Here is a 13640-nt window from a genome sequence, read left to right as displayed (position 1 = left end):
GATATCTATCAAAGAACGAACTGGTTTTAGTGTCATGTGATGAACTTAAATCATTGTCATAACTTTCTAGTGTTTCATGGCTTTGAAATTTTGTTTGGGCTCTTACAAAAGCTGTGGGCATTTAGTTTTCTGATGGTGAGTCAGCTGTTGCACCCTTTTAATATCGCTATTGTGAGTGTATTTAATTGTGCTTTCTAAAGAGTCGTCGTCTTAGAATTTGAGTTCTGATTTTACTTAACCCCAGCCATCTTTTGTAGTTACTCGGCATCTTGCCTTTCTTCCCCTTCCCCATGCTTTTTGATAATTTCACTGTATCACTCAGGACTATTTGGTTACTTCCCATTTTATCTTCAACAATAAGGTGTTGCTTGGTGCTTTCACCAACTTACCTGTTTTCAATATCTTACACTGCAGACCCTAAAACTCCTCTGTTCTTATGGTCCTTGTTTACATCATATATGATGTCTTCAATACCTTTTTTTCTGTGGCTGAACTTCTGTCCTCTACATAAAGAAAAATGAGTTTTCCCCTCTTGGTGGACTACCTACTGTTTTTCCACTTCTCTTTCTTTGTTCTTGCACGTAAATAAGCTTTCAGCAAGATAAACTCATAAATGTGCTGCTCTTTCCTTTCACTCCTGTTTATATATTTACATTGGGCAAAAGTTATCATTCATTGGCTATGTGCATTTGGTGTTCAACATGTTTTATAGTCAGATGCCTTTAATCCATGAAATACCAATGTTGGATTCATCTGCAGAAAGTTTTTTCACTTTATTTTTTGTAAACTTGTAAACCAGTATTTTTTTCTGTTATTTTAAAGTCAGCCTTACTTTATTTAAGAAGCCAGACTCATTCAAAGTGGCAAAAGCACTAGGTGGCTTGAAAAAATAGGTAGTCCAGTGTTCATGGAATTCCAGCATGTAGTTAGCCATCATTCAGCACACTTGCTTTTCCTGTCAGTAATGTTTGCTTTTTACTCTGTTTAGCAGGTTAGGCTTACTGGGTCAGGTTAGAGGTTCCTCTAGCCCTGTTGCTCTCTCTGATGGCAGCCTGTGGAAAAGGGGAAGCCTACTGTAGTGTTTCTTAGCATCATACAACTAGTTTCTGCTAGTTTTGGGGTTGAGGACTTTGTGGAGCAGGCTATAGCTCTGCACTAAGCAGCACTTTGTAGATTTTTTGTTCCAAAGAACCAAGCCAATTGGTCTTGAACTCATGTGAATGTAACTACTAGAACAACCTAACATAATGAATTCAAATGTTGAGCTACATGTTGAGTAAAATAATTCTGTTGCTTTAAATATTCTGCTCAGTAGTGTTATGATGTTTTAGTTACTGTATTGTGAAGAAGGTTCATTCTTATTCCTTGTGCGTTTTTTTCCACCTGTGATTTTATAGAGCTTTCTCCGTAATTCTCAGTCATGTTTCCTAGCCTTCCAAGTCCACGATTTCCCCTTGAACAAAAGCTGAAAGCTCATCAGCTTTGCCCATCTCTGTAGTTTACCAAGGTCTCCAGTATCCTTTCAAAGGAGAGATTTCTACTGGATTTTGCATTGCAAAAGTATTTCTTTAATAGTTCATGTTGGCATGCTTTTTTGACTGCCATCAGACAGCACTGACATTTTCAGAGACTGATCTAGAATTGCTGTAAACTTTGTTACATCACTGTTCCTCCCCTTTATCCTATTATATATCATTTGTCTACATGTTTGCTGATTCTGTTTTCTCACAGTTTTTTAACAGTTTGTTTTGGAAGGACATCTGACCTGCTATCTGCAATTCATAGGATAGCTTCTGGAACCCTTTGAAAATTGCTGTCACTTTTGCATCATCTAGTTTCCTGATAACAAGCTTGGTTAATGAGATGTGTTAAAACCAGTTAGTAGTTCAGCAATTTCATATTTACTTTTATTGGATTTTATGAATCTGTTTTGAAAACTTGTTTAACTATAAACACCCTGATAGGAAAAAAAGAAAATACAGAAAAGAGAATATGTATTCCAAAGCTATGTTTCTGGGGTGGTGGAAATAAAATCACAAACTAATTTATTTTTTTTAAATTTCTTTCAGGTGTTAGGCCTTTTGCTTGTCCTCACTGTGACAAAAAGTTTAGAACATCAGGCCACCGGAAAACTCATATTGCTTCACATTTTAAACATACTGAACTAAGAAAGCTGCGACATCAACGTAAACCTGCAAAAGTTCGAGTAGGAAAGACAAGTGTTCCAGTACCAGACATTCCTTTGCAAGAGCCCATACTCATAACTGATTTAGGTAAAGCGCAAGTAAATCCATGCTGTCTTGATATTTGGATTTCACTGGAAAATAGAGGCCACAGTTTAATCAAGAAAACACAGAGTTACTTAGAAAGATGCACTTTGTAATAAGTCATCAGAAATAATCAGGCTTCAGAAAAGTGCCGTATTTTATAGTTCGCTTGTGCTAGAATTAATGAGAGTCTCTTTATTTACAGAGAAGTTGTATAATCCTTATCAGAAAAAAAGTGTGTGCCTTTTTACATTACATTAGGAGAGGAGTTAAAAACTATTGTAAGGCTGTTGGTATAGAAAAGATGCCAGACAGTTCGTGACCTACATTCTTCTTGAGGTGATCATGTTTATTCAAATTACATTTATTAATGAGTTGGTGTGTTATATGATTTTAGGGTATTTGGTATAATTGTGACCTCAGCTGAATTGGTGGTAATCATTAGTGGTAATATTTCAAAAAAGGGCAGAACAATTCTGGAACATGGTATACAGAATTCATGTAGTTTTTAATTCTGTTGTAGAATAATTATGTTACAACATTACGTAAAACCACTTTTTGGAAGAAGGTAAGTAGCTGTACAGCTCAGTCAGCACAATATATATTGTTGTCCAGCAGAGGTCAATGTAGTGGGCAAGGCATTTACTCTTCATTGTTGTCTGACTCACCAGCCTCCTAACCCCTGTTGTGTAGTCATCTTTATTTAGTAGAATATTATATCAGTAATACCTTTAGCCTAAATTCTTGATCACTTTTTAAAAATCCTTTTGCTTTCACTGCTTCCAAGAATTAACTGTATGCAAGAGGAGTGGCTATTTTGGTATCAGGTATAAGAAACTTAAATTTTCAGAGTAGCGACAAAGCTTACCTGACAGCTTCAGATATTCATATCACACAATATTTCTTTCTTGAGTGAACCCTGGAAACAGATACCGTCCTATTTCTTGATTTTAAAGGAAAAAGCACTTCAATACAATTAAGATCTGTGCAGTGAAATTCTGTTTTTTGAAAAAAAAAATATTATTAGCAAAAAGGAAATGCTATAAAAGTTGTTTCCTACAGGTACTGATAAAACCTGAACTCTGCTGATATTGGAGTATTCAGTATAAAAACAAGAAGTTCCACCATTTATCTAGAAGGTGTCATGGTTTTTTCCACCCACTGACAGTATTTCCTGTGTTCCCAGAAAAAAACAACTTTATTTCTTGTAGAGGTGCCAAGAAACCAGTATTGTAACTCTGTACTAGTGCTAATCTTTGAGTGGCACCTTTGATGAAAAAAAACCCAACAACTGTTATCTATTCTGCTTTTTTTAAAAGTCTAAATTACTCTAAAAGTTAATAAACTGCAAACTGTTCTCCACTTGTTACAATGTTTGTTTCATTTTATTCCATTAGTTGACTGTATTTATTGACTAGGAAATGTAAAAAAGTATTGTAATTTTTCTAGTGTGTGCTGTGGACCCAAAGAAGGAACTGATGGGAGGCAAAATAACTTTTTAGAGAGCTCAGAGCTATTTTGCTGACTTGCTATATCCAGTGTAGAGCCACCTTTATCTATTCTAACAGTTTGTAGAAGTGTTTAATTTATACAAGTTGAACAGGTTAAGTAAATAGTTTGGAAGTGTTTTATTAGGGGTTTCTGTTATATGTGTTATTAGAAATTTCTGCAGTGCTTCCGCAGACCAGAACCATTGTAGCCTGGGATATGCTCACAAGTTAGTCAGCTGTCATTCATTAACTGAATTGTTCTGCTTTTATGTGGTCAAACATAGTAAATATTTGCCATTCGGAGTTTGTTCTCTTCTGATTTGGAAGACTTGTGTCATCTCTTGAACACTACTGGTAATTATAATCACAGAAGGATGCCAGAAGAAATTTAGAAAGTAGGGTTGTGGTTTTAGTTTTGGTGAGGTTTTTGGTTTGGTGTTTTTGTGGCATTTTTTTGTTGGTTTTGTTTTTCACTTGTTTGGGTTTGGGGTGGTTTTTTTTGTTGTTGGTTTTTTGTTGTTGTAGTTTTGGGTGGTTTGCTTTTGTTGTTGGTGTGTCCCCCCCGAGACAAAGTTTTTACTAGACCAGCTGAGTTGGAGAAAGTGAAGGAAATTTTGCAATATATGTATTGATAAATGTGTATAACATACATATATATACATAAACTTTTTTGAGTCTGAGAGAGATAAACTTGTTCGGTTTTCATTGTTGCTGTCTTTCAAAATTGAGATAATTTCCTCCCCTTCTGCTCTTTTTCAATTACATTTGGAAGTCAGCAGAGACCCTTCAGGCTTTCCTTTCTGAATATGAAACATAGCATGCTAGAGGAAGGAGCCTGAAGAAAGAAAAGATGTCATAAAAAGCTTTTGTGGTGAATATTTAGGACCATAAAGGCATCTTATGCATGTTTGCTGAAACTTTGCATCACTCCCTCAGCCTCATGTGTTAGCATTGTGATGAGTACTTTTGAGTTCACAGTTGTGTGAATAATGCTGAGGGTTTTTTTTACTTTAGAAGTCCACTACTGTTCCCATTCTGTCAAGGCGTCTGGGATGATGCCCTTCTGTTGGCTGCTTCTGTGACAGCATAGTCTTGCCTTAGCAGTTGGACATTTAGTACCAGGAGCTTTTAATTGATTTTTCCAAAACAACGTTTGACTGACTTCAGGGACCAGCGTATAAAGAACATTTGTTTAAATAAGTTGGTTTGAGGTTTGGGGTTTTGTTTTGGGTTTTTTTTTTTTCCCAGGGAGGTACTTGGAGAATTAGCGAGACTGATTAGCCAAAGCAGGTGATGTACAAATACAACAATTTTTAATGGACTTTTTCATCCTTTAAGTAAAGGCAGATATATATCGTGGTGTTTCATGCTTTCCACAAAATGCATATTAAATATTTGTCAAGTTACAATGCATATGTGGAGTACACTGATTATATGTCATTTGGGTAAGGTGGAGGTTGGAAGAGCAAGATATTATTTGATTAGCAGTGAATTCGTAACTGTCAACTTTAAAAAAAGTTAATGCTTATTTTGGACATGTGTGAGGCTTAATTTAATGAGACAGACCTATGGATAAAGAGGAGCTACCACTAAAATAGGTAGCATGTGCAATGTAATATGTATCATGCTAAATAGATGCATGCATAATTTTAAGTGCTGAAAACATGCTCATTTTCTTTATTCTTGCATACTAAAAGTAACTTTTTTTTTCCAAATACTAGCTCTTCAAACTACTGCAAGTTTGAAATAACTTTACCAATTAATTTTTCCTTTTTGTTGTGTGTTTATGTGTGCAGGTCTTATCCAGCCAATCCCAAGGAATAGCCAGTTCTTCCAAAATTATTTTAACAATAATTTTGTGAATGATGCAGACAGACCATACAAATGTTTTTATTGCCATCGGGCCTATAAAAAATCTTGTCATCTTAAACAACACATCAGGTAAAATAAATACAAAGAAGAAAGGAAATGTATGTAATAACAAATCTATGGAAAAGCATGAAATTTATGTAGCGTTCACAGAAAAGACTTCTATTTTTACTGTCTCCGAGTAGTGAATGAGCGATAATTGATTTTTCTGGTAAAGTTGGAGGAGACTTTGGACTAATTCATACCTATGTGCAGTCCTAAGCAGTAGAAGTGGTTGTGTTTAGTGTGCTGTTTAGCTTATTAACACTCGGACCCTTTTTTCCTAATCTAAGTATAGAAAATAGCAAGCATTGCATGTGAATTCTTGTCATAATTTTGTGATTGCATACTCCAGATCATCTGCTCTGTACGTAACTGCTATTTTTTGAGAAGGAAGCTAGCTTTTGTTCTGTGTGCTGTTTTCCGTGTACTAAACATAAAAGAATTTAGGCTTGTATTGCAATTGAGTAAATCTTCTTGGGGTCATTTTTTTTGCTTGAAGTTTAGTTCAGCTTCCAAATAGTGGGTGCTTGTTAAAACCACAAGGTCATGGAGTCACGCAAAAATTTAGGTTGGAGGGGAACCAGTGGGGGAAACTAATCCAACCTTGTTTTCAAAAGAAAGGCTAGCTTCAAAGTTAAATCGGGTTGTGGTTTTACAGGAGTGAGCTTTGACGTTTAGTTGACTTACCAAACATTGCTCCCTGATTTGTAAACTGTGAATAACTGGAGGAGAAAACAGGAAAAAGCCACCAAAGATCATGACTAGAATCTAAGGAAATTTTCCAAACAGGCATGTGGCAATCTGCTTGTTTCTGCAGTGTAAGCTCTGTCCCGCTTTCTCACTGTCTTTTATCCAAGTCATGGTGAGTTCCTCATATTCTCCTTAAAAATCAGGTTCTGTATTGGTAGGTTCTCAAACTGGCTTGAAACAGTTCTTGGTTTCTATAAGCTGTCTTAACAGAATAGGGGGGAAGGCTTGCAATATAACATCTTTTCCTTTAGTAACATCCTACCTAGATTTCCTGCTGTTTTTTTGTGGACAAAATCAAGCTGGACTGATTTAAATTTAAAAAATGGTAAATTAGTAAGTGTTGCTGGTCTGCATCTTTGCCACCTTCATTGTCCTTCATTGAAATGGTTGATTTTAATTGTTTCACACTTGTCTCTATTATCTTAAAGTGAGTGTAACTGTCAATGGTTAGTTACCATTGAAACGTTAGTTGCCACTAAAGAGGGCCTTATCTGCTCAAAGATGGCCTTATTTAGCCTAAATAGAAGCTAAATTTTTGCATATTTTGCTGAAGCATTTATGTAGTTTACAGTTTTATTTAGTCATAATTTTTCATATTTCATTTGTGCTAGAGAAGTGTAGTTCTCTGATTTTACCTAGTTCGTTTTTCCTTTTCACTGTTCTGTCAGGATCCTTTGAATGGAAAAGTGTTTTAATTACACAGAACACGAACAGCTTATTAGTTAAACAATTTGTTTACATGCACTGAGTACTCACATTTTTTTTGTTCTTGTCATGATACCTTTTGTGTTTGAATTAATTCTGTTTTTCAAATGCTTGTGCTTGAATTCATTCGGATGTTGGATATACATGTACTCCAGCTCAGGATAAGCTACCTTTAAAAGCCTCTTATTTATCATCTGCATCTTAATTTTTCTTCTCCCATACTGAAAATACAAAGATGTGATAGGGGTACCAATCGCTTGCCACTGTGCTTCCTTCTGATTGATCTTTGCAACAGAGTACTGAGTGAAGCTTAGTTTATCTTGGCTTTGTTTGGGATTTTGTAGAGGAAATAGGAACTTTCCTCTTTTTCATGTTTGTTCTTCATAAGTCAGCGTTGCTATACCTAAACTACTAGACTTGGCACTTGTGAGGTCAGTCTGTCTTCACAGAATGATGTTGATCATTGCTTAGAAAGCTTGTTTCCCTCCCTGAAACAGAAGGAAATTTGTAGTAGGGGTGTTTTCGATAGAGCAGGGACTGAATAGTGTGTCAGGTTCTCCCACAGGCACACCAAGGAAGGGTTGGGATACCCTACTGCTGATTTCCATACATGTATATTGGTAGCAAAACAGCAATCTTGGTATCTGTCACACTTCTTTTATTATGGTATCTGATTTGGTGGTCATAGACTTCTAAGGCTACTATAATCATAAGCCGTCCCTAACTTTTCCCAATGTTAACTTTTGCTTCCTTTATCTTCCATTTCCTAGTATTCACATTGCCTTCCTCTTAGCTGTCGCTCCTGGGATGCTACAGTCATAACCCTAAAAATTCTCATTGCACTCCTTTCTACTTCCTAACCTGTCCCTCAGTCTGTTTTATATCATGATGTATATAGATACCTTGCTAGAGGAACTTCCCCTTAGATATCACCTCTGAAAGTAAGGATACAGTGAGTGGGGCGTGTTGATGGCATAGGTGAGAGAGTTTCCCCACTCGAATATTGTTTTCACATAGCGGTCTGAAAGACTAGTTGTAGTGTGCCTGTTCAGGGGGTATTCAGGATGGATGTAGTTCTTGTCCCAAAGGTTTAATTATTAAATGTAGTAGCATATAATAAGGAGGACTATATATTTTTCTCCAGACTTCTGTGGACATTGTTTTATGAAAATACATGCGAATGATAATATATCAGCCTGGAGAACTAGTATATTATCTGGCATGGAAAAATTCAACCCAAATGTTTTAACTGAGATGAAGTACGATCAGAAAATGAGATTGGACTGTAAACATAATTAAAACTGTCAGACACTATTGCTTCTGCCCCTGCCAGTGATGACATGCAGCTTGTTTATAATTTATTGAAGCTATAATTTCTGGATTTAGTTAACTGAGGCCTCTTCCATCCATACAGCAGTCACCTTAGTTTGGTTTATTTTGCTTATTTTAAAATTTAGTCTTTTAATAACTTTGTAAATCAAACTGTTAAGTCTACTTCTGCTTTCTCTTAAAAAGGTCACATACTGGTGAAAAGCCATTTAAATGCTCTCAGTGTGGAAGAGGTTTTGTGTCAGCTGGAGTTCTGAAAGCACATATTAGAACACACACTGGATTGAAAGCGTTTAAGTGTCTTATATGCAACGGGGCCTTCACTACTGGGGGCAGCCTCAGGCGACATATGGGGATCCATAATGACCTTCGACCGTACATGTGTCCGTATTGTCAAAAAACATTCAAAACATCGCTAAACTGTAAAAAACACATGAAGACTCATAGGTATGTTTACAGTTTTTATATGTATTAACCAATGTATTTCAGTAGCCCTTCTTTAAAGATACTTGGAAAGGCAGATTTACTCTAATAATTGAATAAGGATATTTATAGATAGCACATACTTAGGTAGCTCTGAAGGTATAGTAAATTATGGTGTATAATAAAAATAAAGATTTGTGCACATACATAGTTACTAACTGAAGCCATCAAAAGACCTTCTTACCTTTCTTTGCAGATACGAACTTGCACAGCAACTTCAGCAGCATCAGCAGTCTGCTTCAATAGATGATTCTACAGTAGATCAGCAGAGCATTCATGTTTCTACACAGATGCAAGTAGAGATTGAAAGTGATGAGCTACAGCAGTCAGAAGCTGTTGAAACAGATCAACAGGCGATTTTAGAGTTAGACCAGCAGCCAGTAGTAGGCACAGAAGAAACAGCACTAGAACAACAATTGGCTGATCAGCCTTTAGAGCAAGATGAGGGTGAGTATTTGAAATACCATAAGGTTTGTAATCAGGTAAGCTTATGAGTTCTCAAATAACTTTTTATCACAAATTTCAGTGATTTGGGTTTCAAAACAATGCAAGTAAACTAGAAAAATACATGGAGTAAAAGCTAACTACTTAAAAGTATATTGTACAGTTTCTTTCATGCATTGGTGTTTAGGTTTACTGTTAAAAATATAAGAAGAATGGTTAAGATTTGCACCATTTAATTGTATCAAGCAAAACTACTAAACAAATACACAGGAAAATAATACTATGGGCACAAAACTTTACCATATCACTTTTATTAATAAAAAGCACTGCTATGTAGTCTACTTAGGAAGTAATACCTGTGTTTTGAGGTTGGAGAATACAAAATATTTCATGTAATTAGTCTATTAGTAATACTGGAACAAAGTATTTTGGTTTTGCTTATTTGCTCTTTTTCTTGGTGTACTGAGTTAGCAAATACTGCAGAGGAATATAAATAAAGCCTACAATAAGAAAAGATTTAAATACCTATTCAGCTAATAATTTTTTATTTATTTTAATGCCATAAAAATTGAGATCATTATTAAATATAGGGTTTTGGGACCAATGGAATTATGCAGTTCATTACATTTTCTTTTCTTGATATTTTTCCTCCCCCATCCCCTTTCCTTCCTTTCCCCATTTCAGATAGATTTGTGACATCCCAGCATGCTTTACAGGAAAACATCACTCAATTTGAGCAACAAGCTATAACACAGCAGCCATTTGATCAACAGGGCTTATCACAAGGTTAGTAATAAATAAAGGTTTTTAAAGTAATTTTTATAAATCTGGCTTTACAGCATAGCTGTCATAAAGCATTTCAGAAGTGGGCATCCACAGTCAAAGTAACTGCAATGCAGGGAACTTGCAAACATTTATTTCTTAAATTACTATTTTGAAACTATATTTGGTAGAATATTTTGAATACTTAAATACAAATAGATTTTGCTTTTATGTGCTGATGTTTAGTCATTACAGTACAGTCAGGTATTTCATATTCTTTCCTTGATTGTGTTTGAAATTGCTGTGTCAGTAGGCAGCTTACACAATTTTCTCCCTGAATATATGTGCTCATACCCTGAGATGATCAGAAACGTGGCCTAAGATTTGACTGAGTAGCTGTTGGATTCATTATGGAAAAAGACAGTGCAAAAATATAATCATGTAAAGATCAATACTCACACCTAACCACAGCAATTTCCTTTTGTATTTCATAAAGCTACATAAGTAACAAATTAAGAGATTGTAAACGTTTGGAAACTTTTTTGTTTACCTACACAGTAGTGAGAAATATGTGTAAGGCTTATGTAGCCTGCAGAGAATGAAGAAATGACTGTGTTCCTTTGCTTTTCAGTGCTGGATTTCTTGAGTTGTAGCTTGATATAAAGCTATTAGTTTTGTTCTGGGGTTTTTTGTTTGTTTGTTTGTTTGGGGGGGGGGAAGGTGGGTCAGGGAGGGAAGGGGAGTATGTTCAAGGGGGTTTCATTTGTTTTGGTTGGGAAGCATACCTCGCTGGCTGACCAGCTGATCTCTTCCTCCTTGTTTCTGACTCTTGCAAATAACTTCATATTTATACAGCTAGTAACCAGTAATTGGTATTCCATCTGCTTAAACTTTTCTGTTCTTGAGTTCCCTGGGTTTTTGGCATTGTATAGCACTGATACCGTCTTTTTAGATGTAGCATATTATAGCGCCTTTTGAAAAAATGTAATTGCCTGTGCTAAGTTGCATGACACTGTGAAGAACTAGTATAATTCGTTGCTGATTTTAATTCTCTAGGTTGTGCTGATTTGTATCTATCTGGGAAAAGAAAATTAGTCTTTGCCTTTATTAAAAAAGGCTGAATAAGGTCCTCTTAAGACCCTATGGATTATTTCATTGGTTACCTTTTACAGTTTTCCAAATGAATGAAAAGAGACTACAGAAAAACATGCAACCTTTCACTCTGTGTTACTCTCAAGAGTGGTGGTGGTTATGGTGTGGATTTTTACGGCTCCTTTGTATTGAAAATCCAATACGTAAACCTTGTTTTGTTACCTTATTTAGACTTCAGTTTCTATGTACGTGTATCTTTTCCATTAAATAAATATTATGTACAGAGTGATTTCTTGGGGTGGGGGAGGGGTGGAACTGGGCTCTTCTAGCTCTCACAAAACAATTCTTTCATCATCAGAAATCAGAATCATCGATACATTATAAAAATGGTACTGAAAATCAGAACTTTTGTGGTGTGGTTTGTTTTAAGTCTCGTTTGTATAAGATGTCTCCTATTCTACTTGGAATCTCATCCACAGATTCCCAACTCTTTGAAGTTTCCTTGAAGATCCTGGAGCCCTTCAAAATTTTTGAATTTCAGGTAGGTAAGCATTTGCGCGGATGCATGCGTTAAATTGGTCGACCCTCTCCCTATGTCTGCATCTGTGCTTCATGCTCCTAATTTCTTTTTCCTATCAGCTAGACAGAACATTCAAACTTAAAACGCTGTCTTTTTTATCTTTGATTTTTGTAGGCCTTATTCTTGTAAAAATATTTTGGCTCAGTGTTTATTAATAAAACAATGTAAGGGTGTTAAAAAATCTTCAGTAGGTGTCTTGATTTTTCTTTTTAAGAGAAAAAGAAAATCTTTGCATTTCAGACAGATGAGGCTGATCTCTAGGTCTGCACAGACCTGTCACAACTTTGTTTATTCTTTCAGGTTTGTTTGTAATACTTTTACAGACTTAGTGGTTTGTTCAGCTAGATTTTCTTCTTGGTACGTTATTCAGACTTGTAAAGAAGCGCAGCTCTTATGAGGGTGCTGCTGTATCACAATCTATTGTTCATTTGTGCCAAATTTGAAGACTGAGAAAAAGGACTTCAGCGTTCTTTGTAGTTTACATATTCAGGTGTCTTCATCTGAAGACTTTTTGGTGAGGTCAGAACAACCAAATGGATCTTTTATCAGAAAATGTTTTTGTTATTGAATATCATCTCTCACCAAATGTGTTTTCATATAGACTATGTCACCTTTTCTTCCTTTGAAGTCTCCCTGTAAGCATGGTTTGAATGTTAATAATTCAATTAGTGGTGATAGAGAGTGACCTTGAAAAACTACAAGAAGTCCAGATACTGGTTTTCTGTAGCCCATACAAATACTGTCTTGCCACCAGACTGCTGGTTTACTTTCCCAAGAAGCTAATCTGCAATCTCAGGACTTGAAATTCCAATTCTTTCAGTAACTGTTTACACATTTATTCTAGTCAATACTGTTCAGCTGGTTCCAAAAGTTGCCTGGGAAGCAAACCTGGAGAACATTTAAGTGCTAGTCACTGACCCCCCCAGAGATGCACGTGTGCATGTAGATATGTGTGTAATGTTAGGATTCCAATGATCTGCCAGTAAAGACGTAAAGTATTGTCTAAACTAAAATACCGTATTTGCGATGAACTATCATATTGTTATTTTCTGATTCTGTTGTGCAAGGTGTAATACAAGGCATACTTTCCACTAGTAAACTGATTTCCAGAGTAGTCTATTCTTTCAGTATGATTTGGTAATGTAGAAGAGAATAGGTTGGGTGATGTCCTAAAGCCAAGAAGAAACAAGAAATGCAAGTGACTACTTGTACTGAAATAACACAAAATCCAATTCTAAGTTTAGAGGACTTTGAAGTAAGAAACTCCCCTTATTACAGAGCTTAAGACGCTCTCTCTTCTTTGCAGATTAAGCAAAAGCTTCTGGGAAACAATGTATAATGATGTAAATGAGCAGAAAATGAAAGTTCTGGAAGTTGTTTCTGTCTCCCTCTCAGACTGAATGTCTGGGTTTTGGTGTTTGATTTTGGTTTTTCTTTTTTATGCTGTTTGGAGGTAGCAAATGCCTTTAGTATGGTCAAAATTGTCAGATATTTTTAAAATTTTGAGTGGAAATTGACCTTTCTACTAGCTATTAAGCAAAATGGGGATACATCATACATATTTTTGTTACAGTGTTGGTTTATGTTTATTCCAGAACTGCTTGCAGGAGTAGTATTTCTTTCTTCAGTTTGTCCCAAAATACCTCTAAATTCAGAATTTTTTCTTTGTTAGCATTTTGTTGCATGATCCTGGGAAATTTTTCAGGATGTCAATAATTGCTGTTACTAAACCACTGAAGTGAAACAGGTCATGGTATAGTAACTTCTTTTTTCCTTCTTAAGTCATAAAAATTATATTTGACTTAAAAAAAGTTTCAGGTGTTTCAG

The 13640-nt window shown here is 35.7% G+C and overlaps 1 protein-coding gene across 5 annotated transcripts in view; it reads left to right on the top strand.

Moving 5' to 3' along the window:
- ZNF236 (zinc finger protein 236) overlaps positions 1-13640 on the top strand; it is a 94474-nt gene that overhangs the window by 43736 nt on the left and 37098 nt on the right. For all 5 annotated transcript variants that reach the window (XM_075084567.1, XM_075084565.1, XM_075084564.1 and 2 more), the window contains exons 12-16: positions 2070-2273; positions 5554-5698; positions 8639-8899; positions 9132-9382; positions 10064-10165. In XM_075084567.1, the coding sequence (XP_074940668.1) occupies positions 2070-2273; positions 5554-5698; positions 8639-8899; positions 9132-9382; positions 10064-10165 (963 nt within the window). The remainder of the gene's footprint in view (positions 1-2069; positions 2274-5553; positions 5699-8638; positions 8900-9131; positions 9383-10063; positions 10166-13640) is intronic.

Source organism: Phalacrocorax aristotelis, chromosome 2, assembly GCF_949628215.1.
Source record: "Phalacrocorax aristotelis chromosome 2, bGulAri2.1, whole genome shotgun sequence".
NCBI classification, from domain to species: Eukaryota; Metazoa; Chordata; class Aves; order Suliformes; family Phalacrocoracidae; genus Phalacrocorax; species Phalacrocorax aristotelis.
The sequence above is the reverse complement of the archived record's forward strand: the minus strand, read 5'-3'. Positions and strand labels throughout refer to the sequence as shown.